Below are 25,569 nucleotides of genomic sequence, written 5' to 3' on the forward strand. Positions count from 1 at the left end.
TAAATCATCCCACCTACCTGTTTTAAACATCAGCAAAAATGTAACCTCCCTACAACCATCTCCAAACTCTCCCTTTGAAAAACACCATTGCCTCACCCTCTCAAAGGCCAACAGGCTGCCTATTCATCAAAGAGATGACCTTCGTTTAGGCTGACTTCTTTTCATATTCCTTCATCTAGGAACACCCGCCCATCTTGCAGGTAAAATCACCACCATATCTTACACCTGTAAAATTATATAACTATTCCAAGCTTCAGACACCTTACTAACACTTAAAAACAAACACGTCTGCACTTAACATGCTTTCTCAGTTCTGGCCCCAAGCTCTGAGACACTCTCCCATTTCAAAATAAGGACCCCTCCCCTCCCACTCCAGATTCAGATCCTATTTCAAAGTTTACCTCTATAGTGAAGTCAGGTGCTAATGCTAGGGGGTGGGTTACATCACCTAACCTCTCACAGCCCCTTCTCAACTACTCATTCCTTTCTTTCCCGCACTTCTTTTATTCAACAAAACTGTAAAAGAAGTGATACTATTGCATACTTGTAAATAGTGTACATAAACTTAGTTTGCAATTATCTCTGCATTTATTAATAATTATCTGACATTTGCTTTCTTGTATCATTCCATGCAACTATTGATGCCTGTTTCTCTTAATCTGATTCTGTTATTTCTTTCTGTGTGACTATATTCACCTGGGCTGTGACTTAAATTGGTACACTGAGAAAAGAGCACAAACAAAAATAATAAACAAACTAATTCAGTTTTGCTTTAAATCCTTATGCCACCAGTAACAAAACATTGTATGAAACGTGTTGATTCATTGTGCCACTTATACATAACTTATTCAAATTCATGTTGTTTATTAAAGGTAGTGAATGTCTCTAAAGTAATATGAGTATTACAGTTGTGATATAACTTCTTCAGTTCAACTCAGTTTGCTGTTGGTGGGTTGTGTGAACACCTCATAGCAGATCCAGTCATCTAACACTTAACTTTTCCTATTCATGTAATTGTTGTAAAGATCCATGGCTGATTATCTGACTATTAGTTTGAGCTATCTGTCAGTTGCCTTTCTTTCTTTTACATATGTTTGCTATTGCTCCACCCCTTTACCTTAAATCAATCACCACCACCTAATCATTACATCAGTGTAAAGCCATGCTCTACACACCTTCAACACTCCTAGATTCATACATTGTTACTAGGCTAATGACCCCGGGGGGGCTTTCTAAGCCTAGCCAGGTTCCCAAAAAAAACAAAAACATTATATCCTGTATCCAGATAGGACATTAAGAGCCACGCATTTATAAGTTACCTCTGTCCATAAGAGACATGGGTGCCAGGCCTGGTGTAAATTTCCTGTTCCTCTTCCACTGGTCTAAGTTGCGCTTCAACTGGGTAATAGATGAACTCAGCTTCACATGGATATGAGGACTGTTCTATAGGAGGGGCAGTCAACGGAACACATATCTATCTCTCCCAACATCTTCTGTTTAAGTCACAGAAACATTCAAGTCCCTAGACCTTGTATTTCTGGTAGTCTTTAACTTGTGAATATGTAGGATATTCATAACTGTGGGGTTTGCCGACGCCTTGTAAGCCAGGCATAGATCACCTCTCAGCAATCTGTAGGAGACTGAGTAGAGGGAAAGGGCTTTAAGGCAGGTTTGTTACACCTTGTGTTCTTTTTGTAAGGAATATCTGAGTTTGGTCTAGTTGCTGCATATGCCTGGTCACATACATGCCAAAGGGAGCATTGTACTCTAGGACTGGCAAGATAAGGACAGAGTAGAGTGGAATAATGACCTCTATGGACCTAGATGCCATGCCCTTACTTATAAGTTGTTCATCATAAAAGGATTTCCTCACCACTGTGGCCACATGGTAGTCGAAGGTAAGGCTACTGTCTACATGCTTACCCAGATCCCTGACCACTGGTTTGACTCTTAGGGGCATATCATCATTAAGTTCCAATAATTTTAATAATCTCTACTACAGTGACAATACCAGATGTAATTTTTCTTTTCACTTTCACCCTGCTATCATGATTAACTCAGTCAAATGACATAATAATCCATCAGCACAAGTCTCCCACAAATACTTTTCCAATTCAAACCCAGACTACATTAAAATATTGCAACATATCCCACAAATTATTTACTACTACCCCCATACTCTATTTCCCTGTAGATTCCTTCTAACTCAACAAACCACTGTCATCTGCCTCATTCTCCTCTCCATACCATCTTCTTTCTCCACAAGCCACAATAAAAAAAACTCATACTGCAGTGACCATACAATATCATCTTGCCTTCTAACATCTTATCCCTTTGTAGAGATGTGCACACAAACCCAGATCATACCCATATTATCCACTCTCCCGCACATTTTTCTCACTAGTTCTAGGACAAACTGCCTTATTTTCCCAAAGAAATACTCCTGCATCCTGTTTTTTAATGCAAATGTACAAAGCCTAAACAACAAACTCCAGTGACTTCCATGCATCCATAGCATACTACACCACAGGTATGCTTATTATAACAGAAACATGGCTAAAAAATTAAATGTATGATGAACAAATAGTCCTCTGGCTACAATATTCTTAGACTAGATAGACAAAAAACAAGCGCAGGTGACTTAGCTATTCTTTACAAAAATTAATTAGGCATAACCCCTTACCCTAAGACAATTCCTTCCTGCCATAATGCAGAACTACTAGTAGCACTACTAAAAACTAATAAACATTAATCAATTTGTATTGCAGTACTTTATATTCCACCAGGTAACAATACTGTTGTAACCAAAGATATTCACATCTGGTTTAATACAAACATATCTCAAGAAATTATAATTCTAGGTGACATAAATATATATTGTTTCACATACTATTCCAAACTATCACCAAACCCTATCAAATTCTCTAATTTCTCCCAAATGATCAACACCCACACAAGAATTGATAAAAAAACTACCAGGCAATATAACTTTGACTGGATAACATTGTGATCACTTGCTCTCTTTTATTCTGTGACACCACAACTCCAGAAAATTAACTACCTACAGCAAAGTTCGCAACGTGATCTCCTGCAAAGATATATTTAATGAAACACTAAAACAGTTTGACTGGTCCCCCCTAAAAATGCTTCTGTTTGATGGTGCGGTCACTTTCTTCAACTCTTTTCTAAATATATTAGCTCAACAAGCCCCAGTCAGAGCAAAAAGAATAAAAACTAGCCCTGCTCCATGGCTGAAAGAAGAAACAAAGCAACTCATGCTACAAAGCGATTGAGCATGGAAGCTATGGATGCACAACAAAATTAAGTCAGCTCAGGACAAATTTAGAGAACTGAAAAATGTGGACAAGCACAAAATAAAAAATGATAAGCCTACTGCTTCACCCTGCAACAAAGACACCATGGTAACCCTAAGCTCTTTTAGAAAGCTATAAACAAACTACTAAACCCTGGGCATACTACCACACTACCACCACCCACTACAAATAATACCTCAGACTCTATAGGTGGTCAGTTTAACTTCCACTTTGTCCAATCAATACTAGAACCACTTAAAAACCACCCCAGTAGTATTACTCTCTCTACAAACTCAGACAGCAGACAACAACACTTTCTCATTCAAATCCATTCTCTCCTCTAACATAAAAAAGTTCCTCCTAAAGCTAAAATCCTCCAGCCCAGCTGCAGATAAGCTTACTGCAGAATATAACAGCATTACAGATGAATCAATAGCTTACCCCATAGCAATACTTATTGATCACTCTATAACAGAAAATCAAATAGCCTATTCTCCAGAAAACATCATGCATCGCTCCCCTTCATAAAGATGGCACATCCACAGATTGCTCAGATTAGCATCCCATAGCAATTCTGTCTACTAGCTAAGATCCTAGAGAAGTGTATCCACTCTCAGCTAATAATAACAATTAGTAAATAGTAATAAACCACAGAACTGAGTTCATTGCCTTGAGCCCATCAGGTGTTGGCACAGGCTATGTTCTCTGCAACTCTGAAAATGATTAAGCCGGTTATTAGAAAATGGATTGATGATTTTTAGACTGATACTTCAAGTAGCTTGTCTTTTCAGCAACTGAGCACACCATTGACTCATTTAATGTTAAGCCCTTGAAAACAATGTCTATGATGCCACATTTCTAAGTGGTAATGTTAGAGGAGTTGCTTGGTGCATGCATAAATATGAGACATAAAATCTGGTTTATTGATTGGGAGTGATACCACTTAGCTAACAATAGTTAGGAAAGCAGTTTATGTTTGCCATAATTACAAATTTCACTTGTTATTTTTTTTTAGTTTTGTCTGGTAATATTGTACATACTTAGTAATGCTTCATAATGTTCATGAAAGATGTGCTTTTGGAATTAGATATTACTATGTGAGTGGATGCAAATGTCTGTGTGAATGACAACTGGAGGCATGTCCCCCCAGCCTGCAGTTAAATTATTACTTTGTGTGTAAGTTGCTTTAAAGTTGCTTACCTTTGAAGTCTTGCAAATTGCACTTTTCTTTTCATGGAGTCATGATCTCATTATCATACACCTGTAATCTATTTTCTGTACTGTTGTTAGAGGAAAAATATACCAGGTAGACAGAAATGGGCAAAGCAGATTAAGTAGTGACTTTATGGACAATTGGGTACCAAGAGTTCTGTATGTCAGGGCAATTTAGACCAACTGTCTATGGAAACCCTGTAGATGCCTAATGCTGGTCATTGTTCACTGATGGGACTTCTTAAAAGAAAATGATTAACAGTTTTTCCAGTGTCTGTCCACCTCTAGAGACTAAAGACCACACAGACATTGGTCAGAAATTGGGATTTATGTCAACTGTCTGCTTGAACTGCTCCCTGTTGATCTGTGCTACTTTGTAGACCTGCACCACTTAGATGCTGTCCACTGCTTGTGCAAGCAGTGTAATATACATGTATTTTCCTGTGTGTGGTAGTTCTTCTGTAACTCATAAGTCAACTTTAAGCCTTCAGTCCAACTTAGTGACCCATCATTCAGCTGATATATTAAAGAAGTTAGTAAAGTCTATCAGATGGATAAGCAAAGCCTCTAGATGTCATCCTTCCATACAAAGTTACTGAGGCATTTGTTCTTCATTTGTGTCCCTGAAGGGGACATGTTTGTCTTGAAGCAGGACTTTAAGTGAGGCACTATGAGAGATGTCTTAATAACGACTTAGATTTTAAGCTGCAACCTCGACTCCATCTCCCCAAGTTTCCTTGAAAAATGCAGGATGAAAATCAGAAGATAGGTATATTTTGTAAACTTTTTATTACATTTTAAATACATAACCATCTAGTAAAACAAATTAAACTATACACAGAGTTCACAACAAAAATTACATTGAATAAAACCATTAAAACTTTTCCAATAAATCTCTAAGGTTTTGGTGAGTTAGATGTTTATGCGTGATATTTGATGTTCTGTTTTACACAATTTATACTTCCTTGTTACACACACGTTTTGCTAAATAGATAAATTTAGAAAAAGAGAGAATATTTTACTTTTCCAATTCATTGTGATGAGTTTTCCAGCAGTAGCCAGAATGGACCAAAGGAGAGGCACTTGCGTTTTTGGTATGTAATTTGGAATTTGAATATTAAATAAAATCAAAGAGTTTGTAATACTAGAATTGTCTAATCATAAAGCTTTAGCAAAGTTTCTAAATTCTACCCATAATGGAACAGTCATTTGACACTACAATCATATGAAGCCAATTTGCATCTAAACTCTCACCACACCTCCAACATTTTAATTTTTTTTATAAATTATCGCAATTTTTTGTGGTGTTAAAAAAATTCTATGTACATACTTCCAAGTAAAAATAGTGTGACAAAGTGGTGCTACTTACAGACTTCAAATATAATTTTTTTATTAGCTTCTGAGAAAGTTTCATTGTTAATTTTTGTTGAATAATCCCAATAGGATGAATGAAAGACCACAAATTAATTTCTTAAAATCCTATAAATTATTGATAAATAAGACTTATTTTTGATCACATCACTATTAAATTTAAAGACAAATTATAGAATTTTTGGTATGAGTTTTGCATTCATAATGAGTGAAATTTATTATTATTATTATTATTACTAATAAATTCATAAATTCCCTAAAAAAGTTATACTTAACCAACTACTTTTGTGTATATTATATCTAGCCAAGAGCCAAACAGCTGTATATACTTTATTTCCATCTAAGAATTGATACCATAATTTTAAATCTTTTTCTCAAAGATAAATTATTTTACTTAGATTAAATGAATCCAAACAGCCATTAGTACAAGCTAAAAGAAACATCAGGGTTAATAAATGTTTGACCAGATAATTACTATCCATCACATTATTGAACTCAGAATATAGTTAATACAAGGAGTAGAGACAGATTTCTGGTATTCATACAAAAATGTTTAAGACCCAATATATTTTATTAATCCCTGATGGAAAATTTGAATTTATTTCAGGAATAGTATTTGAAATTAAAATTGTTTCATGTAATAGTTTCCAATTTGAAGTATAGGAAGATTTTGGCCAATGACTCATATTTATAAATGCAGATTTAGCGTATAATTCAATGTAAGAAAACCCAATCCTATTCTCTTCCCGACTTTTTATATGCCAATAAAAAGCTATTCTTGATTTTTGGGGATACCATAATAACTTAATCAATATAGAAATTAACTGTTTAGTAGTTTTTAGAGGGAAGTAAAAGCAATGACTGATTAAGAAATAAAAGTTTTGGCAAAATTATCATTTTTATCAATGTAAGTCCATCTTCCATTGTAAAAAAAATGTTGTTCCAATTATCAGTTAGTTTTAATATTGTATTAGTTAAAATGTTATAATTTATTGATATCAATTCTTTCCAAATATATTTTATAATAATTCACAAGTATTTAAGTTTCTTATTCTCCCAACTTGGATTCTTTATAATTTTTTAAAAAGATATTTATTCTTTTTATTTATCAACAATGTTTCAGTTTTATTATGATTAAATTTTAGACATGAAATATTTTCAAAGTATTTTATTGAATTAAAAATACATTCTAACAAAGATTCAGTGTTACCACTTGTTAATAGAGTATCATCTGCAAACAACTGAATTTTAGAACTTTAATTATCTTTATGGAAAACCTTTTTATTTTTACATTAGTTCTAATAAAAGGCAAGGGCTGTATTGACAAAGCAAACAAACAGGATAAAGGGCATCCTTGTTTTGTTCCATTTAGTATTTTATAGGAAGTAGCAAGAAATGATCCAATTTTAACAAAAGAGAAAGTATTATTATATAACTTAATTATTAACGCTATGAAATATATATATATATATATATATATATATATATATATATATATATATATATATATATATATCCTTTGAGTACTTTATGTAAATACATCCAGTAAAGAGAATCAAAAGCGTCATCAGCATCTAAGCTTATTATTGAAAGTTCTTTTTCTATTTTTATTAGCAACATCTATCAAAGATAAAAGCCTAATGATGTTATCTTGTACCTTTCTGTTTAAAATAAAACCAGTTTGATCATCTTCAATTAGATTTGGCATCATATGGTTTAATCTTTTTGCTAATAATAGACATAAACATTTTATAATCAACATTTAAAGGAGAAATGAGCGGATAAGATGAGCATAACTTTGGATCCTTTTCTTGCTTCAAAATAGGAAATATCAATGAGAATTTCCAAGACAGCGGAATATTTAATGTGTTTCTAATCTCATCAAATGCTTTTAATAGAATCCTTAGAATATTATCCTATCCTGAGACTTGATACAGTAGGTAGGAAAGGAGGAGGGGTAGCCATTCTCTTTAAAAATACACTCAACCTCCAACCCCTTCAAAACCCTCTACCTAAATTTAATAATGCTGAAACCCTAATTTCAACCCTATACTTAAAACAAAACAAAAAATCAACATTCTCTGCTGCTACATACCTCCAGGAAATAACTCTCTCATGATTGAAGATATCTTACAGTGGGCAAGGGATAAATTACCACACGAAAGTATCCTATTATTGGACTTAAATACTGATTGTTTAGCCTGCAACTCCAGTAATCCCACTAACCACATTAACCTGTATGGGTTCACTCAACTCATTCAAGAACCCACTAGAACAGATAAAAGATCACAAAAACAATCCATTCTGGATTGGGTACTGGTAAACTGCCCAAAACAAATCTACTAGACAGGCTGTCTACCAAATGGTCTTAGTGACCACCTCCCCACATTCCTGCTACGCAGACGCAGTAACCTACCCAAGCCCATAGTTTATAGACTAATACGAGATGACCAAAACCTAAGCCCTTATGATCTTAACACTGTTCTAAGTCATTGTAATTGGGAGCTACTAAATTGTATTGTATTTATTGTATTAGATTAGATCAGATTAGAACAGGCAGCTGACTACTTTAATAGCAGTTTTACCAATGTCATTAACAGGCTCGCCCCTGCTAGAAAAATTAGAGTGAAAGATAACTATGCTCCATGGTTAAGTAGAGAAACTAGAGCCCTATTAAAATCCAGAGATAAAGCCTGGAAAATCTGGAAGAGGGAAAACACCACCCATTCCAAACAAAACTACCAACAGCTTAGAAATCAGGCCAAGGAACAAACCAAACTTGATAAACAGAACTAATTCCTAGGTGCTCAAAGCAAATATTCAAAAACCCACAAAAATGTTGGCAGTCAGTCTGTTCCTTACTAAATCCAGGCAAAACTACTACTCCAGCTACTAATTCCACCAGTAACACTATGGACATAGCAACTCAATTTAACCACCACTTCACAAAATCCATCCTAGCATTATCCAACCAACTATCCAAAAATAGCCCCTCACACACCCCAGCCAATCGTCTAGAAAACATTCCCTCCTTTACTCTATCACCAGTCCCCACCTCCACAATTAACAAGCTCCTTCTAAAACTGAAATCTACCACTCTTGCAGCCAATAACTTAATGGCTAGCTTCCTAAAAATGGCCGCTGACTCTTTATTCTATCCTGTTTCCATCCTTGTTAACCGCTCCATACAGGAATCTCATATCCCACAACTCTAGAAGGTTTCATATATTATCCCTCATCATAAAGGCGGTAACTCTTGTGACTTTGCAAATTACCGACCCATTGCCATTCTATCCCCCCTGTCTAAACTACTAGAGAAGTGTATACACCATCAAATCATGACATTTCTGAACACACATAAACTCCTTTCCACCACACAACATGGCTTCCACCTCCATCACAGCACAGCTACTGCTCTTCTCTCTTTTACTAATCTAATTAACCTACACAGGAACAACAATAACTTTACATCTGCCATTTTCTTGGATCTATCCAAAGCATTTGACATGGTCTCACACACAATTCTACTACACTCCTTAGTCTCCCTGTCCTTTGCCCCATCTACTCTAGCCTGGTTCAGAAGCTACCTATCTGACAGGCAACAATCTGTCCAATGGCAAGGTGTACTATTCCCTCAACTGCCAACTACCATAGGAGTGCCTCAAGGCTCAATACTGGGCCCACTTCTCTTTTCTGTCTTTACCAATAATCTACATATCTCAACCCAACATGCCACACTGATTCAATATGCAGATGATTCAGCTTTGATCTGCACAGCCCAGTCTCCTTCCATTCTACAACAACTCACCCAGGAAACCTTTAACTCTGTAGAAAAATGGATCTCTGGTATCCAACTCATCCTAAACACCAATAAGACCAAGCTACTCCTATTTACCCCAACAAATCAAAGACCACTCCTCTTTCCTTTACCATCACCTCCAAATATGGCACTACCATTTTCCCTTCTATCTATACCAAACTTATCAGCATTGAAATTGACAATAACCTTCACTTTGATGTTCACATCTCCCAAACCATCAAAAAGGTTCACAAAAATGGGTACCCTCTACAGGCAGAAAATCTTCCTCTCAGATCAAGCAAGAATTACCCTAGTCCAGACTCACCTATTGTCTACACAGCATTAATTTTCACCAACATCAGAAAAACTGACCTTGACAAACTCGAGTCATGTTACAACAAGATTGCCAAGTTTGCTAAAAACTCCATCTTCAGAACACATCACTGTCAAGCTCTAAGGAACCTACAATGGCTAGAACTACCCCAACTACTTAACTACCACCAGCTAGTCACTGTCTACAACATCCTTAAATATCCTGATAAAACCCCATCATTAACTCAACTACTTACTCACTACACAGCAAATCGCCCTCTTGGCTCTAGTGAGAAAGCTCTCCTCAGCATCACTCAGGCAAACAATACTGCAGGAAAATCACTATACTCCCATACCTTGGCTAGAAACTGGAATAGCCATCCTCCTTCACTTACCTCAGCCTCCACCAGTTCACACTTCAAAAAGTCCATCAAATCACATCTGATGAATACCTGGCTATATCCATGCATTACTAAACTTAAGTTTTCCTATCCCCTCCCCTATATACCTGTGAACAACTACCAAGCTATTCACTATAATGCTCTACAATACTAAAACTCAAACAGCTATTTTCCAGACTGAATATACCTCCTAATCCTTGCTATTTGTAATGTATCTAATTGCTGAAAAGTGTTGTGACTGTCTCTATAGTTCAATGTGAATATCTGATTGTTTGATGTATAATGTACCTTGTTTGTTTTTACAACTCTGTATAAATATATTACTATTTGATAACCAATCTGGAGCATTTCTCCTTGGGCCTCTGCTGAAAATGGACCTAGTTCAGTCAGAATTTCTTGGTCAACAAATGTAAAATAAATAAAATAAACAAAATTATCAAAAATTATTTTATATATTGCTGGAGTTATGCCATCTAGACCAGGGGCCTTATTCTTTTTTATGTTTTTAATTTGTTCTTTTAATTCCCTGAAAGAGACTGATTTATCTGGTATAGCATTTTGCTCTTTTGTTAATTTATATTTTATATTTTCCTTTAGAAAACTATCAGGTCACTGTTATCTAGAGTTGATTTACTATTGTTAATTGATTCATAATGTTTCCTAAAAGCTTCTAATATATCCTTTAAATATATTGCTTTTTTGAGCTCTTTATTAATTTTATGTGTAATCTCTTTAATATGTTTTATATTATTTAATGTTTTGATCTAATGGCTAATCTATGTAAATTTTTGGGATTAATAGAGTATGATTGTAATTTAAGTTTTTCTGTGTTTATTGAGACTTTATGATTTAATATTTTTATGTATTTCTGATTCAATGCTTTCAGTTCAAAATTTGTAGTCTTATCATTAGGTTTTAAGTTTAACTTCAATTTATCAATTTTTGATTGCAAAACAAACAATTAATTCATTGTCCTATTCCTTTTTTTTGAAAGATACCAACTCTTAACTCTACCACATAAATAAACTTTAAACGTATCCCATAAAATAGCATCAGTAACTTCACCATTGTTGTTAAATTCCATAAAAAATGTAATTCCTTTAAAAACATTCCTTAAATCCTTTCCTTTTGTATTATAAGCTAGAATTATTTGCCAAAAAACCAAGTCATTAGATTTTACATTAAAATTAAAAGTAATGGCATTATGATCAAAGGACATGAAATTGTTACTACTTCATCAATTTTAGAATATAACCCGTTAGATATAAAAAATGTATCTATATTTGTTTCATTACCAAATCTGAATGAATAATGAGTATAATTAGGGGAAAATTGTCAATTTTAATTCATGAATATCTTTTAGAATCATTATGTTTGTGAAATAATTTAATTGTTTGGCAGTGGCAGATATTCTGGGATGTTTGTCCTTGATGGTATCTCTGTGTGATAAAATGCAATTAAAATCAACAGCCAATACAATTTCTCATTTCACATATAAGGTTATAATGTCTAAATATTTGTTTGTGCTACCTTAGAACCAATTCAGGACTGTAATAAACATTCATAAGTGTGTAATATTTCTTACTGATCTCAAGTACTACCAGACCCATCATACCAGTTTAACAGAGTAAGAATTGACAACTCTAGGCATAGTCAAAGATTTCTTCCAAAGTATAATAGTGCTTCTCCTTTTAGAACTATAATGTGAGTCCACAAGTACTGCATAATCTTTGAATAACAGCTTATCTAAATTCTTCTAAGAAAACAATATTGGCTTTATTTTAAGATAGTTAATTAAACTACCTCTATACATGGGATTATTAAGACCATTAACATTCAGTGAAATACATTTATACACTGACAGCTTTAAAATACAACTGTTCTAAAAAAGATAAGTTATGGTTTTGAAACAAACTATAATTGATTGTAATATATATTGTTATGGACAAAATTATGAACCTAACTAATGACAAGCTAATTATAAAAATATTTATGCCACCTAACATGGAATAAAATATTCCTAGTTTGATAAAGTATTCATACAAACCACCCTGAGTCATCACCCTAATACTACCCAATCCATTTCTGTTGCTACTACCTCTAAGAATTAACTATTTATCAAAATATATTAGATGTAAAGCTTTCTCCTGCTATCAATCTCTTTCTCAATAACCAGTTTCAGACTTCAGCATATCTAAATTCAAGTAGTATTAATTATACTATAATAAAATTTCTAATAATAAAGTTAAAATAAACTCCCCAACAGAATTATTTTTTTAGATTAATAATATTAAATACATGTTTATTTTTTATCATTTCAAAATAAAAATATCTTAAACTATTGCTTTGTAATACACATCTTATCGATTGACTCTCCTGAATGTCGGTGTTAATACAAATTCTAAATACTAAAGAGTCAGACAGCTGTATTCCACAGTTCAGATGGTTACTAAATGATGAGTCTCTTCCATCCACGTAAATGTTTATGTATGATATTACTTTAAATGTGTTATAAATTAAGTTTCTTTGATCTAAATGAAATGCTGTAAAAATGTACACTTAGAGCATTGGCTCACAAAAGAAAAAAACACATATATGTTATGTTAAAGTTACTAGATTTATAATCATAACTGTTAAAGTATGTTCTTTCTTTATATTTCTGTATCATATGTAACACACAGGTCTTTTTTGTTATTCAGCATTGTATAATATCTCTGTGTAATAGATAGTGCCTGTTTTATTAACTATAGTTATTTAATCACCAAACTCAGTATAATTATAACACCAAAAGAATGATTAGTGACATTGCATCTTGTATCATCCTTAACCAGTGAACCTACTTTTAGGAATCTTCAAAAGTTAGAGTTTCAATTGTAAAGCCCTGTATTGCAGTGGATCTTGATATAAGTTACAGAGTAATAAGTAGTATTTTATACTACGCTGCGGATATCTGTTCTATGTCATTCTCTCAGAGAGGTATACAGAATGGCATTCAGAGGTGTGACACCTGCATTATATCAATAAAAATATAATGTGCAATTATTACTGTAGACAAGGACAATACTGGACTAGACACTGTATTAACTTTATAAAGGAGTACTACCTTAAAGAACTTCAGCCATTACTCAGATATATAAGTAGGCCTACAATGCTCAATGCTATTTTTCCATACGAGTCTTCCACAATACACAAGGGTATCAAAGAATTCTTTAACCCTAAATCTGTACTGTCCTTTGACATTCTGATCAAGTTGAACAAACCTTCATAATATCAGACCAGTAAAATCTAAAAAAAAAAAAATCCCAGTTTTTGTCTTTCCCATTCCTACATAACCACCAAAAAGGTGACTACCAAAATGTGATTATATGCAAACTCCATCACAAAGTGCACTAAAAGCCTTTGTCAGTAATAAAAACTCAGTATGTGTTATCTTTAGTTACCTTGAAGAATATCATGAGTATGAAATGGGGCTGTTTTGTGGCTTTCTCATCCTTGGTATATATGCTATTACTCTATCTAGCTTTACTTAGTATTTTACCTTTCAGCTGGACAGTCATGAATGTGACATAGCTTATCTGGAGGAGAGTCAGGTCAGCATTATTTTCATCAGTATTCTGGTATAAAGTGAACACCATGTCCTCTTCTTCTTAAATTAGAGGTATAATTCTGAATAAAAGGTAACTTCAAAAACAATTTTTCTTCCCAGGAATCTTTCTTTCCTGCAACAGAAGTTATGTTATTTTCTTTGCTTTCTTTATCCTTAGACTTATGTTTTCTGATGATGGCAGGTATTATATATGCAAGCAGTAATGCCCTCCAAGGTGTGTGTGGTACTGGGGAAATAACTTCTGCTAAGGACTGTTATGATGTACAAAGGATCTCTAGAGCCCAGGAAGGGCATTATTTCCCCAATAGCACACACCCTAGAGAGCAATATTGCACTTAAATAATGAGCTGTTAAACTATTTCATCTTTAACTTTTTATTGTTGTTGTATACTTTTTAATATTTTTTATATAAAATAGTTTCTTCGCCTAATGTTTCAAACTTGTAGCACATGTAATTGTGTTTGGAGGAAACATTTCACATTCAAAATATAAGTTCAGAAGCACAGACAGGCAGACTCATACACATACAATTAGAAACACACGCGCGCAGCAGTTGCATCTACTTTGATGAGTAAATACACCCCACTCATTGAGTGAGTAAATTCATGACAAAAGTTATGGAATGCAAGGCTTTGCAACTCTCCCAACCATTCATGCCTCTTTACTGTACCTAATTGTGCAACATTTTGCTGCTATCGCTCTCCCTTGTAGAAGGATTGATTTTCTGGTAAATCAGAAAGGGTTAACATCAGTCAGTAATGGCAGACATTAGAGTTTCATTCTTCTTATTTTTTAGGGAATGCTTGCACTTGTACTCTCTCTTTCTCACACACACACACACACACACACACACACACACACACACACACACACACACACACACACACACAGTTAGATGTACATCCACGCACATTTCTGTCTTTTATTTATTAATTTTTTAATTTTTACATTCACTAAACAGCAGATTTGTGTTTTGCATGTGTAACAATGGCAGCCATTTGCTTTTTTCTTTCTTAGTCTCACAGCTGCTTAATATGCTGCAATGAAACAGCAAACTTGTTTGTACTGCACATTACCTGTTTATTAACACCCAGCTGGTGAACGTTCATTCTTCAATCATGGTGAAGATATGCACATTGCCCGTTCTCTAAGGCTTTTTAGGGGCTATTGAAGACAAGTACTCCAGCCACTGAATGGAGTGTCTTTTGGGGCAGGTCTCTGCTTAGGTGGAATTGTTTTGTGTATAACTACACTCCCACCCACCAGGAGAAATGAAGCAGGCTAACACTTATCATTCCTCCCTCCACTCCCATTTAACTTCTTCCAGATTGGTTTAATCATAATTGGAGCTTTATCATCTATACCACAGTGCCTACAGAATCCATTTTGTCTATATCTCTTTCTGGGGAAGGTATTGCATTTTGATTGTCAGTATCAGTGTATTATGGTTTCTTAAAGGCTTGAGATCTGACATTAGTTCAAGTGATGATGTTCTTTTAGTAAAGGAAAAAGTATTGCTATGACTTTAAGTCAAAAACATTTCCACCTGATGCCGTTGCAGTCAACCTAAGCCACTGGCTAACTTTCTTTAACATCTTTAACATCTGTGTTCTGTCTAGGCCTCTTTTTGTCTTTCTGCATAATTGGCCTTTGATCAGCAGCAGTTAAATGCACTTGGGTATATTCCCTGCCAGCAAGGTCCTTCGAGTGCACTGATAGTAGAAAGATATTAATCACAGCTGTAAAGTTTTTAGCTTTTTTTCTTTCAACAATTGCAAGTCTCAAAGCAGATTACCTAAGCTGATGTATACCTGGAAAATGTCAACACCAGTTAAGAATTATTAGGTGGTTTTCATGTCAGTTAGAAATTACAACAGAACTCCAGGAATTTATCTGGTTTCATTAGTTAAAATGCTTGCAGTCTAGGGAACAAGCCCAAACTCCTAGTCACTTCTAAGCAGTGTCTTCTTAAGTGACTTGCTCGAGGTCACACAGTAAGCAACTGAGCACTGAAAGAATTAAAGCCTGTACCTTAGAAACTATAGTTCATAGCCTTAACCCTCTGTGCCATCTGCCAGAGTGGGAATGCATTTGTAGTTTGCTATTGCACATAAAGTTAGACCAGGTTTTTACCTAAATCCAGTAATTCCCTTGCTGGTATACTGTATCCTGCACACCTTGGTGCTTGAGCACTGATTCTACTATATGGGACAAAGGTTAGCATAGGATAAAGAGAAAACAGTTACTCATGTAAAAGTGTAGAGCAGTTCTACAGCTACTGAAGCTGCAGAAAACTTTATCTTGGAGGGTAAGTATTCGGATGCTCATGTCCCCTGCCACATTTTCAAGATTATTCTGTTTCTCCTGGAGAGCTTTTTAAAGTGTAGCATGTGTGTGACTTTTAACTATATGTAATTCACAAAATAATTTTATAGAACAGCACTGAATTTTAGTAAATTATTTTGTTTTAATATGGCTCAGTTGTTTCTCTTTTTCCTTCCATCACTTTCCTATAAATGTTTTATAATGGGTAACATTTATTAAACAGCTATTTCTATCTGCTTACTTAAAATTATTTACTATCCTCTATTACTTCATCGTCTCTGCCAGTGGTTGGTGCATTTCTCATTTTAAGGGTAACTACTGTCGATCTCCAGTATTGACCTAGACTTGTCCTTTCACTTAAATTAAGCTTGATTAAATAAAGAACCCTGTAAGACAAAATTTATTTATTTTAAAATTTCTGAAAACTACCTTTCTTATGGTGTCACTTTGCAGTAAAATAAGCATTAGCAATAGCAATTATTAACATTACTGTAAAAAGTATTAGCTGTTTCCTTAAAAAGCAACTGAAAGGGTGTCCTGTCTAGCACTGCTCTTTGTGTTTCACATTAAAATGTCCTGCTAGTAAGTAGACTAATCATCTTCTCCCAAGATGATTTTTGTCCTGCGTCAGGGGACCTGTTAGCAGATTACCAGTACCCCCCTCAAACTTCAAGTCTTCTACATCAGTTAAAAAGCCTTTTAAGCATTTATTTTACTGGATGGGTGACTTACTTTCTGTGAGCAGATTTTGGGAGATGAAAACGAAATAACAGCCTATTGTGAAAAAATCACAATGATGCTCATAGGACTTTTTTATTATGATTATTATTATTATTATTATTATTATTATGATGATTATTATTATTATTATTACCCAGCCCCATCCCTCCATGCTAGGCAGTGCTTCCAGGCAGATGCATGTACTTGGTTGTTGTGAGGCTGTGGCCACTTCAGTAGTGACATGCTCTTTGATTGCCCTGCCAACCCCAATAGCTAACTAACACCTCCATCAGCAATGTGCAAGCCAGCTTCCGTGTCTTACTTGGAACACGACAACTTTCCCACCTCTCCCACCAGTTGGCTTCTCCAGTGCCTGGGCTGGGATAGTAGGTCATCTAGGTCATAGTTAGGTCTTCATTTGTTTGTGCTACTGACCTAATTCTTTTTTTTTGTGTCACGTAAGTATTAATATTTCTATAAACTTTATCCAAAGCTGGACTAATCATAGATGAGTAGTTTTAATTATAGAACTGTCACACAAGTTTTAATGCCATAAATTTTATCATAGATGGAGATGGTGAAGTAATCTTGTCTGTAATCATGAGACAGTCTTCATTTCAATCAGATGCCAGTGCCTTGTTTGGGTTGACATGCTGTCTGTTTCTAAAACTACAGGTGCTGTCATTGCCACATCGCAGGCTTGTCTGTTACTGTCGATTATTTGAAGTTCCAGACCCAAATAAACCACAAAAACTTGGACTACATCAGCGAGAAATCTTCCTGTTTAATGACCTCCTTGTGGTAAGTGCGGAGTTTTTTTTCCATTGATGTAGATAAGAATTCCATGCCCAGCGTTTCTGTACATTTATACACACACAACGTCAGGCAGATTAATTGAAACTGTGGCTCATTATTTAAGCACAAAGGCATTTATGTCCCTGCTGTCAAAAGTCTTGCATCTGAGTTCCATTAGCAGCACTTAAGCTAAGATATTTGATGTTTATAAATATTGAAGTAACTGCTGAGATACTAAAGGCCCCAGGTACATGGTTATTGTAAGTTCACAGACGAAGAATAACAATATGGTCACCTATTATTTCATTGTCATGTTATCCATGTGGTGTTTGCCTTAACATTGAACTTACTTGAGCTGAAAAGCTGAAAAAGTGTACAAATAAGAAGATATGTACATGAATTTCAAGCTATGCTTTAGTCAGTACAGAATATATAACCTGCTATAAGCAGGCTCTATGAGTTTTCCTGATCCCACTCACTGATTGTTTTGTGTGTCCATCTTACATGAACTTGATGTCATAATAGTACCCTCCCCTCAGTAGGGTTACAATAGTGACTTCCAGATATCTGTGACCAAGCACATTCTTTAATGTCACTGATGAACTCATGGGTCACAACTGTTTTTCCAGTTCTTGGAATAAATGTAATACATTTGTGCACATAGTGAGACCATCAGGTGCTGCTTTATTTTGTTAGGTAGCATTCAGTGTTAATTATTGAAGCTCTAAAGCCTCATCTGAGACTTTCTGTGTGTTGCCTCCTACCAGTGTATAATCATAAGCTCTATTTGTAATCTTTCCATCTAGTTCCCTCTTAAATAATTGCAAATTATCCAGCATTCTTACTCTTATTTGAATTCACATTCCACAATATTCCTGCTCTTATATGGAAACTGTTTTTGTTTATTTCTTTACTAAACTTGGGCACTTCCACCAGTCAACCATAATTTATTATTATTCAGGAATGTTTATTAAACTCTACTGTCACTGTTGATGCATAATGTTAGTGTTTTTACATTTAAAATTCAAAATAAATTCACACCTTACAGCCCTAAAATTCATAGTGAACAATCCCAAGCTTTGTAGCCTAGTCTGATAACTCATGTGTCTTATCTATTTGTTTTATTAAAAAAAAAAATTAGATACATTCCAACCTCCTTATAAGCCCACACACTGATAACAGCACTAAGGCAGCATCATCCCTACTAGAAATATTACAAAGAATGTCTTTAATGGTGGCATAACTTTTCTTTATACCAATCCCAGTAAATTATCTTCAAAACTTAAATCTATTAGCAGTAAGTTCAAGGTCTCTATATTTCCTCAGTGGGATTCAGTGATCCATCCATTGCACATGGGTATGTGAGATTATTACTACTAAAATAAAGAATCTGAGACTTGATATTAAAACTCATTTTCTATTTCCTAGACTATGCCTCATTTTTATCCAAATACGTCTGTAATATTGCATGATCATTCATATTTGCAACTGTAACCTCCAGCTGTCTTTTCTGCAAACATATTGCTCATACTCCCTTCTGCTTTCAGAAATCAGACATAAATATTTCCAACAACTGTCATCCAAGCACGATTTGTGAGTTTTCCTGATCCCACTCACAAGTAGTCATGTGTGCTCATTTTACATGAAGTTGATGTCATATAGTTACCTCCCCTCCATTACCTGTTATAGTGGTGACTTCCAGGTATCTGTTATCATACATTGGTAGGAGGCAAATGCATAAAAAGCCTCAATTGAGACTAAAGAGTTTCAATAATTAACATTGAATGCGATGTAAGAAATAGTTTACCATGAGAAGGTCGAACCAGACTCCATCGAATGATGGAATTACTGACCCACTTCCGCTGAAACGACAATGTCGAATTCCGACATTGTCGAAATATGACTCGCCATAAATCTCAGAATGGGTTTTAACATGGGTTAAGATGGGGGCGAGAGTCATGCTTTCACTATGTCAGGTTGGACGTTGTCGCCATTCGGCCTCCTGACTTCAACTGAAGTGGGTTCGACCGAACCCACTTCGAACTTCTAATGCCAAACCGAAATAAACATTAAAGTTAGACATTGCATTCCTAACTCCTTTATGAGGTACTAAATCACACGCCTTTTCCAAATCTTAGTACACCACGTCAACTGACAAGACCTGATCTATTGCTTCCCAAACTGGTTGTTAAAAGTGCACCACATTTGTTACAAAAGCACCCAAAATAGAACCATGTTGCTACTCATCAAGATTTTGCATGCTTTCTGTAATCTTATCACAAACTATGTTTGCAAAACATTTACTTAATATGAAAGTAAGACTAACAAGAACGCTCATTTTTGTCCTTAGTCTCTCTCCTATCTCTTGTAAGAAATTCGGTGTAAAACATTGTCATTTTTGTCACTGTTTTCTACATTGCATTTATTTTCTTTGTGTTATTTCTGATGTGCATTCCCCATAACGTCACAGAAGAGAGCATAATGCAGTGGTATTTTTTAAATAAATGCTGTTTCTTTCCTTCCATCTGCCTGCAAGAGGTGTCTCCACAAAGATCCCACATCCCACTGCCAGTTCCCGCTGCTTTGCTTTACTGCAGTGGTATGATGTGTTCATCTGATGTGTTGATAAATGAACAGTTCCCTTTCCACTGGCTTATGTGGGCTTTCTTTGGACTTCCTAGTCGATTGCTGCAGTTAGGAAACTGCATTTCTGTTTGGGACTTCACTTTGACACTAAGCTGTCTTCTATTTGAAAGTGCACACCTGAAAGCTATTAACATGTAGCAAGTAGCTGGGCAGCACAGGTCCTCAGTACTTAAGGTTTTTTTGCTTCATACTTTCAGGTTTATTATGACCTCTGGTTATTGCTTATGTAAAGTCTACATGCCCTCCCAATGTCTAGCTGGATTTTCTAAATTTCAATTTTATCCTACCTTTCTAAAATATATTGGTTAAATAGCTGGGTATGCATGTGTTATTCTTGCCTTTGTAGCACATTTCGTAGGTAAAACAGAGTATATGGAGGACCTGCTCACTTACCCAATTGATTTATTCATTCATACTTGCCTTATCTTGTTAAGGTTTGTAAGGCGCCGGAGCCTATCCCTGCACTCAGGGGGTATTCTGTGTCTCCCCGAGTGGTGCTGTTCTGCTGCTCTGAGGTTCATGACATGTGAGCCATTGGAGGTTTTATCACTTTTCCAAGTTGTAGGCATGACTGTTGCTGTTGTTAGCTTTTTTCAGGTTATGCATAGTATAGGAAGATGAGTTAACCAACCGCCCACAGGGAATGTCTGTCCTTGAGGTGGGTCTTGCTTCTCTTCATGGCTGTCCATTCTACAACAAGCTTCCACCCTTTTCAGTGTTTTTTACATTAAGTAGACAGTGTTTCTGCTGGTCTTGTTGAAGGCTCTACAGGATGCTCTGATGTGCATATGGTGCATAGATCCTAGGACTGCAACTCCTATATTGTGTTCTCTGCTTCATTTCAAAGAAAGCTACTCAATGAAGCCATATGTTCATAAATTCAAGTCACTCTAACAACAAAATTGAGCACCATGTGTGACGGCAAGCCCTTTGTCCTCTTATGTCTGTTAAATGCAGCAGTAAATAGAAGCAGGGCCCTGTGATGGTAAAGAGTAGAATTCGAAGAGGAATGTTAGTGGGGGCTAGATAGATAGCACACTTTCCTGTTCTTGTTTCAAGCACCATGAGTCCATTCAAAGATCAGTGATGTATAAAAAGTGAAGGGCTACAGTTGTGAATACACAGACATTAACTCTGAAAGAAATGCAAAGTACAAGGCATTATTTCTGCAGATCCAGCTTTTTCTATTTATTAAAGCCTCTAGGATATCTTTGAGATTTTTGTATTTCACTAAGAGTGTGGCAATGTTATGCTGTGCCTTTCATGACTATATGACTTTAATTTCTGCGTAACTTTATTTATATAGTGCTAAAATGCTTTTATGTTAGTCTAATATCCCTGTAGTATGTGTCCATGGTGTGACACCGAACAGTAAACAAGGTAGTAACTTAAGTATTCTTTCTATAGCTACTATGAGGCATTTTAACCGTATAGTTTAATTAGACATTCAGTGTGTCACACACTCCAAGAATGGCATTTCACTGAGCTGACTCAGTCTTTAATGTTAAGTGGAATAATCAATCATAGTGCCAGCAAATGTAGACCAAAGAAATTAATTTTAAAAATGCATTCCCTCAGCAATGTGCTCGGCACTAGAAATCCAATTTGCTGAACAAAAAGATGCAGTACTAATTCTAGTACTTTCCTCGCTCATAACAAGAATGTCAGAAATGTGCAGTTAAGTTTAGTATATCATGCAGCCTTACACTACATATGGACTTCACTGAGCAACTACATTTTTTAGTCTCTGAAATGTGTGGCTTCACTGTTGAAATCACCCTTTCTGGCTGGCAGCTTGGAAACAGATATATGGCTGTTACATATCTTTCAGAAATCAGTCAGTATCAAAAGCTTTTTTACTTTGATTAGTAGTTACTGAGGCTGTGTAAAGAAACTCATTGTACACTTTCTGACCAAAACAATAGTTATTTGTTAAAACCTGAAGGGTGGTTTAAAGCTATCGGAAGGTAAGAAGGTAACAGGAGGTCTCTCACGTCACGGGACTCAGTCATGTGACAGACATATATAATGTTTATCATTAAGCTCATACAGGGCATTGAGTACTTTGTCACTCATTTTGCACATGCATAAGGCTTTAGGATATGGCAGATTGGGAAAAGTAGAGATGAGGCAACTCTAAAAGATGTCAGCTACATTTCAGTCTGTATGAAGGTAGAATGATGTACCTGAAAGATAATCCAGAGATAAACAAGGTGCCTGGACGACACTTGCAAATAATTTTCTGAAAATGAAGAATCTGGGATTATTGTAACAGAAAGCATAAACTGTTTGGATCAGCATGTGGAAACAAAGGCAACTCAGATACTGAGGTATCCATCTGTAGTTGGAATCCTGAGAAAGGAATGTGATAATGCCCCCTTGGTAGACACTTATTAGTAATGCAGATGGAGATCTCTGAGCATTTCTGAAGGCATTACAAGGACTCATACCTGAAGAATTCCATTCAAAGCCAAAATAAAAAAACTGGGGATAGTTTTCAAAATTTCACCTAAAAAGTTAATAGAACAACATGTTTTGAATCAATGAACATAATCTGAATAACAATAAGCATGAAACTCTGTCTAGCATTACTGACTAACTGTAACCCTGGTGATTTATCCGAAAATCAAGTATTTTATGAGGAACAAGGCAAAAATATGAGACAAAATTTGGAAGAATTGAGAAGTGTGAAAACTGGAGGTAAAGTTCTGGAGATGATACAGAGGATGTCAGTTAGGATGGTAAGGGGAACATAACATGAGGTGAGGCTAAGGGATCATCATTCTCTGCCAAAATAGAGACAAGACAGGGGAGCATATTATACAGATGTGTAACATTTTATACAGCTGTGTAACATATTATACAGATGTGTAATTCATGAAGGGGACGATTAATTGGCTTACTCTGAGAAAAAAGGATAGGGTGGGGATAGCAGGATTTGACCAGTAGACAAAGTGTAGTTTAATTTTGATATGAGAAAGTGCATTGCTACAGATATGTAATCATCATGTGCAATCAGTTATTGAAATTTGTGGTAGATGCTGAGGCAATTAGGTCTTTTAAAGCAGCTTAGAAATGCTGACAGGTTAGATTGAAAGTAAGCCTTTGGCTAGCTGTAACACTCGGGTAGGCAAAATAGGCTAACTGCTTCCTTCTTCATTCTGCTTAGATCATGTAATATAATGTAAAATAGATGTGATTTTGGAGAAGAAAATCTATGCTGAATCAGAATCCTGCACAAAAGTATCTACCATCTGTTTACATTTTTCCACAGACCTATTGGTATTATTTCATAAATTTTAACCAGGCTAATGACCACTAGGACCCTAATAAGCCTAGCCAGCACCACAAACCTATTTGGATCCAGACTGTCATGGCTGGTGGGGGGGGGGGGGGCATATTAGTAGGGAGGTAAGTAAAGGATTTGTAGGGGAGTGTTAGGATAATACTTTTCTTATTCATGACCTCTGTCCAAAGGGACATGGGGGGGCCAGTCCAGGGGTAAATTTATGACTTTGTTTGAATAGGGTCAGGGATAAACCCTGTTTTACATGAATGGGGAGCCTATTCCATAGTACGGGGATCCTTTGGGAGACACATCTGGCTCCCCAGCACATTCTGTTTATGTCACAGTCAAAGTTGAGATCCCTGCATCTAGTGTTTCTAGTGCTGTTTATTTTGTGTATGGGCAACTGATACGTCAGGGCTGGATCAGAGGAAACCCTGTAAGCCAGGCAAAGTTCCCCTCTCAGCAGCCTGTAAAAGACAGAAGACAGAGACAGAGCCTTCAGGCAATCAGTATCAGACAGGGCTTTCATGCCCTGAATTCTACTTGTGCGAAACCTTTGTGGGCATTCCAAGTGTAGAAATGTCTGATTAGATACATGCCAAAGGGGGCATTGTACTCATATCTGATAAGGTCTGACTAGAGTGGTACTGTAATGAATTATCCTTACCTACAACTGGGTGACATAAAATGATTTTCTTACTGTCGTAGCTATGTGTTGGACAGATCCCTTGCTAGTGGGGCAACACTTAGGGGTATTTTATTGAAGGATTAATTAACTTGGGTTGCCAGTTTGCCAAAGTACATTATAATGCATACTTTGGCATTGAGTTTTAGTTTATGGCACCAGTCATTTGTCAGTGTTAAACCATCTTGCAAGATGATGGTATCTTGGGCTGGAATCTATAATAGCTCCCAATTTACAGTAATCTGTGAAGTTGGTGAGCCAGAGGCCTTGAACATTAGTCTTGGTTTCCGACAAGGAAATGCCAGTCAGGAGTGGGCAAAGTACAAAGTCCTGGTGTACTCTGCTGGTGACCAGTTTCTTGGTGGAGGTAGTTTCACCAATCCTGACTTCTTGGATCCTGTCAGTGAGCCAGCCAACAACAAACCAGTTACGTAAGGATTTATGCCTATCTCAGAGGGCTTGTCAACAATGCCTGAGGGGAGTATTGTATTGAATGCCCTGGCCAGGTCAAGATATGCAGTATGCACTATTTTACCCTCATCCATTGTCTTGTTGACCCTCTCAAAGAAGCAGTCAGGTTAGTTAGGCATGATCTTCCCTTAACAAAACCAAATTGCAATGGGTCCAGTGTCTGTAGGCTGCCAGTGTCCTTGTTTATCAATTTCATGAAAATTCATTCCATGGCTTTGTACATTAGACTCAGTAGACCGATGGGTCTTTAATTCCCTGAGTCAGTTGATGTTCCACCCTTGTGAAGGAGAATGACTGCTGCTGTCCTGTCCTCCATTAATTTGGAATGTAGCCTGTTTTGAGGCTGTAGTTGAAGTGTGCCCCAAGGGTCCTGATAAGTCATGTTTAGACCATTCAGGAGGCAACTGAGGATGTTGTTGGGACCCACAGAGGTGGTGTTCTTGGCTTTAGCAAGTACTGCCAGCACTGGGTTCTTGGTAATAGTTGGGGACAGTATGATGGAGGGGATTTCACCTAGGTGAGCTGGGGTGGGGGAGCTGTATTTATCAGCCAGTAAATTTGCTTTGTCTCCCTGATCAGTGAAGATGGTACTCTTCACCACCATTTCAGCACACTGCTGGGT

The 25,569-nt window shown here is 36.0% G+C and overlaps 1 protein-coding gene across 8 annotated transcripts in view; it reads left to right on the forward strand.

Moving 5' to 3' along the window:
- The window catches only part of IQSEC1 (IQ motif and Sec7 domain ArfGEF 1), a 2,803,266-nt gene that overhangs the window by 2,714,326 nt on the left and 63,371 nt on the right, over positions 1-25,569 (forward strand). For all 8 annotated transcript variants that reach the window (XM_044078078.1, XM_044078079.1, XM_044078080.1 and 5 more), the window contains one exon: positions 17,737-17,862. In XM_044078078.1, the coding sequence (XP_043934013.1) occupies positions 17,737-17,862 (126 nt within the window). The remainder of the gene's footprint in view (positions 1-17,736; positions 17,863-25,569) is intronic.

The sequence above is a fragment of the Protopterus annectens genome, chromosome 7.part0 (genome assembly GCF_019279795.1).
Source record: "Protopterus annectens isolate FY-2018-M chromosome 7.part0, PAN1.0, whole genome shotgun sequence".
NCBI classification, from domain to species: Eukaryota; Metazoa; Chordata; order Ceratodontiformes; family Protopteridae; genus Protopterus; species Protopterus annectens.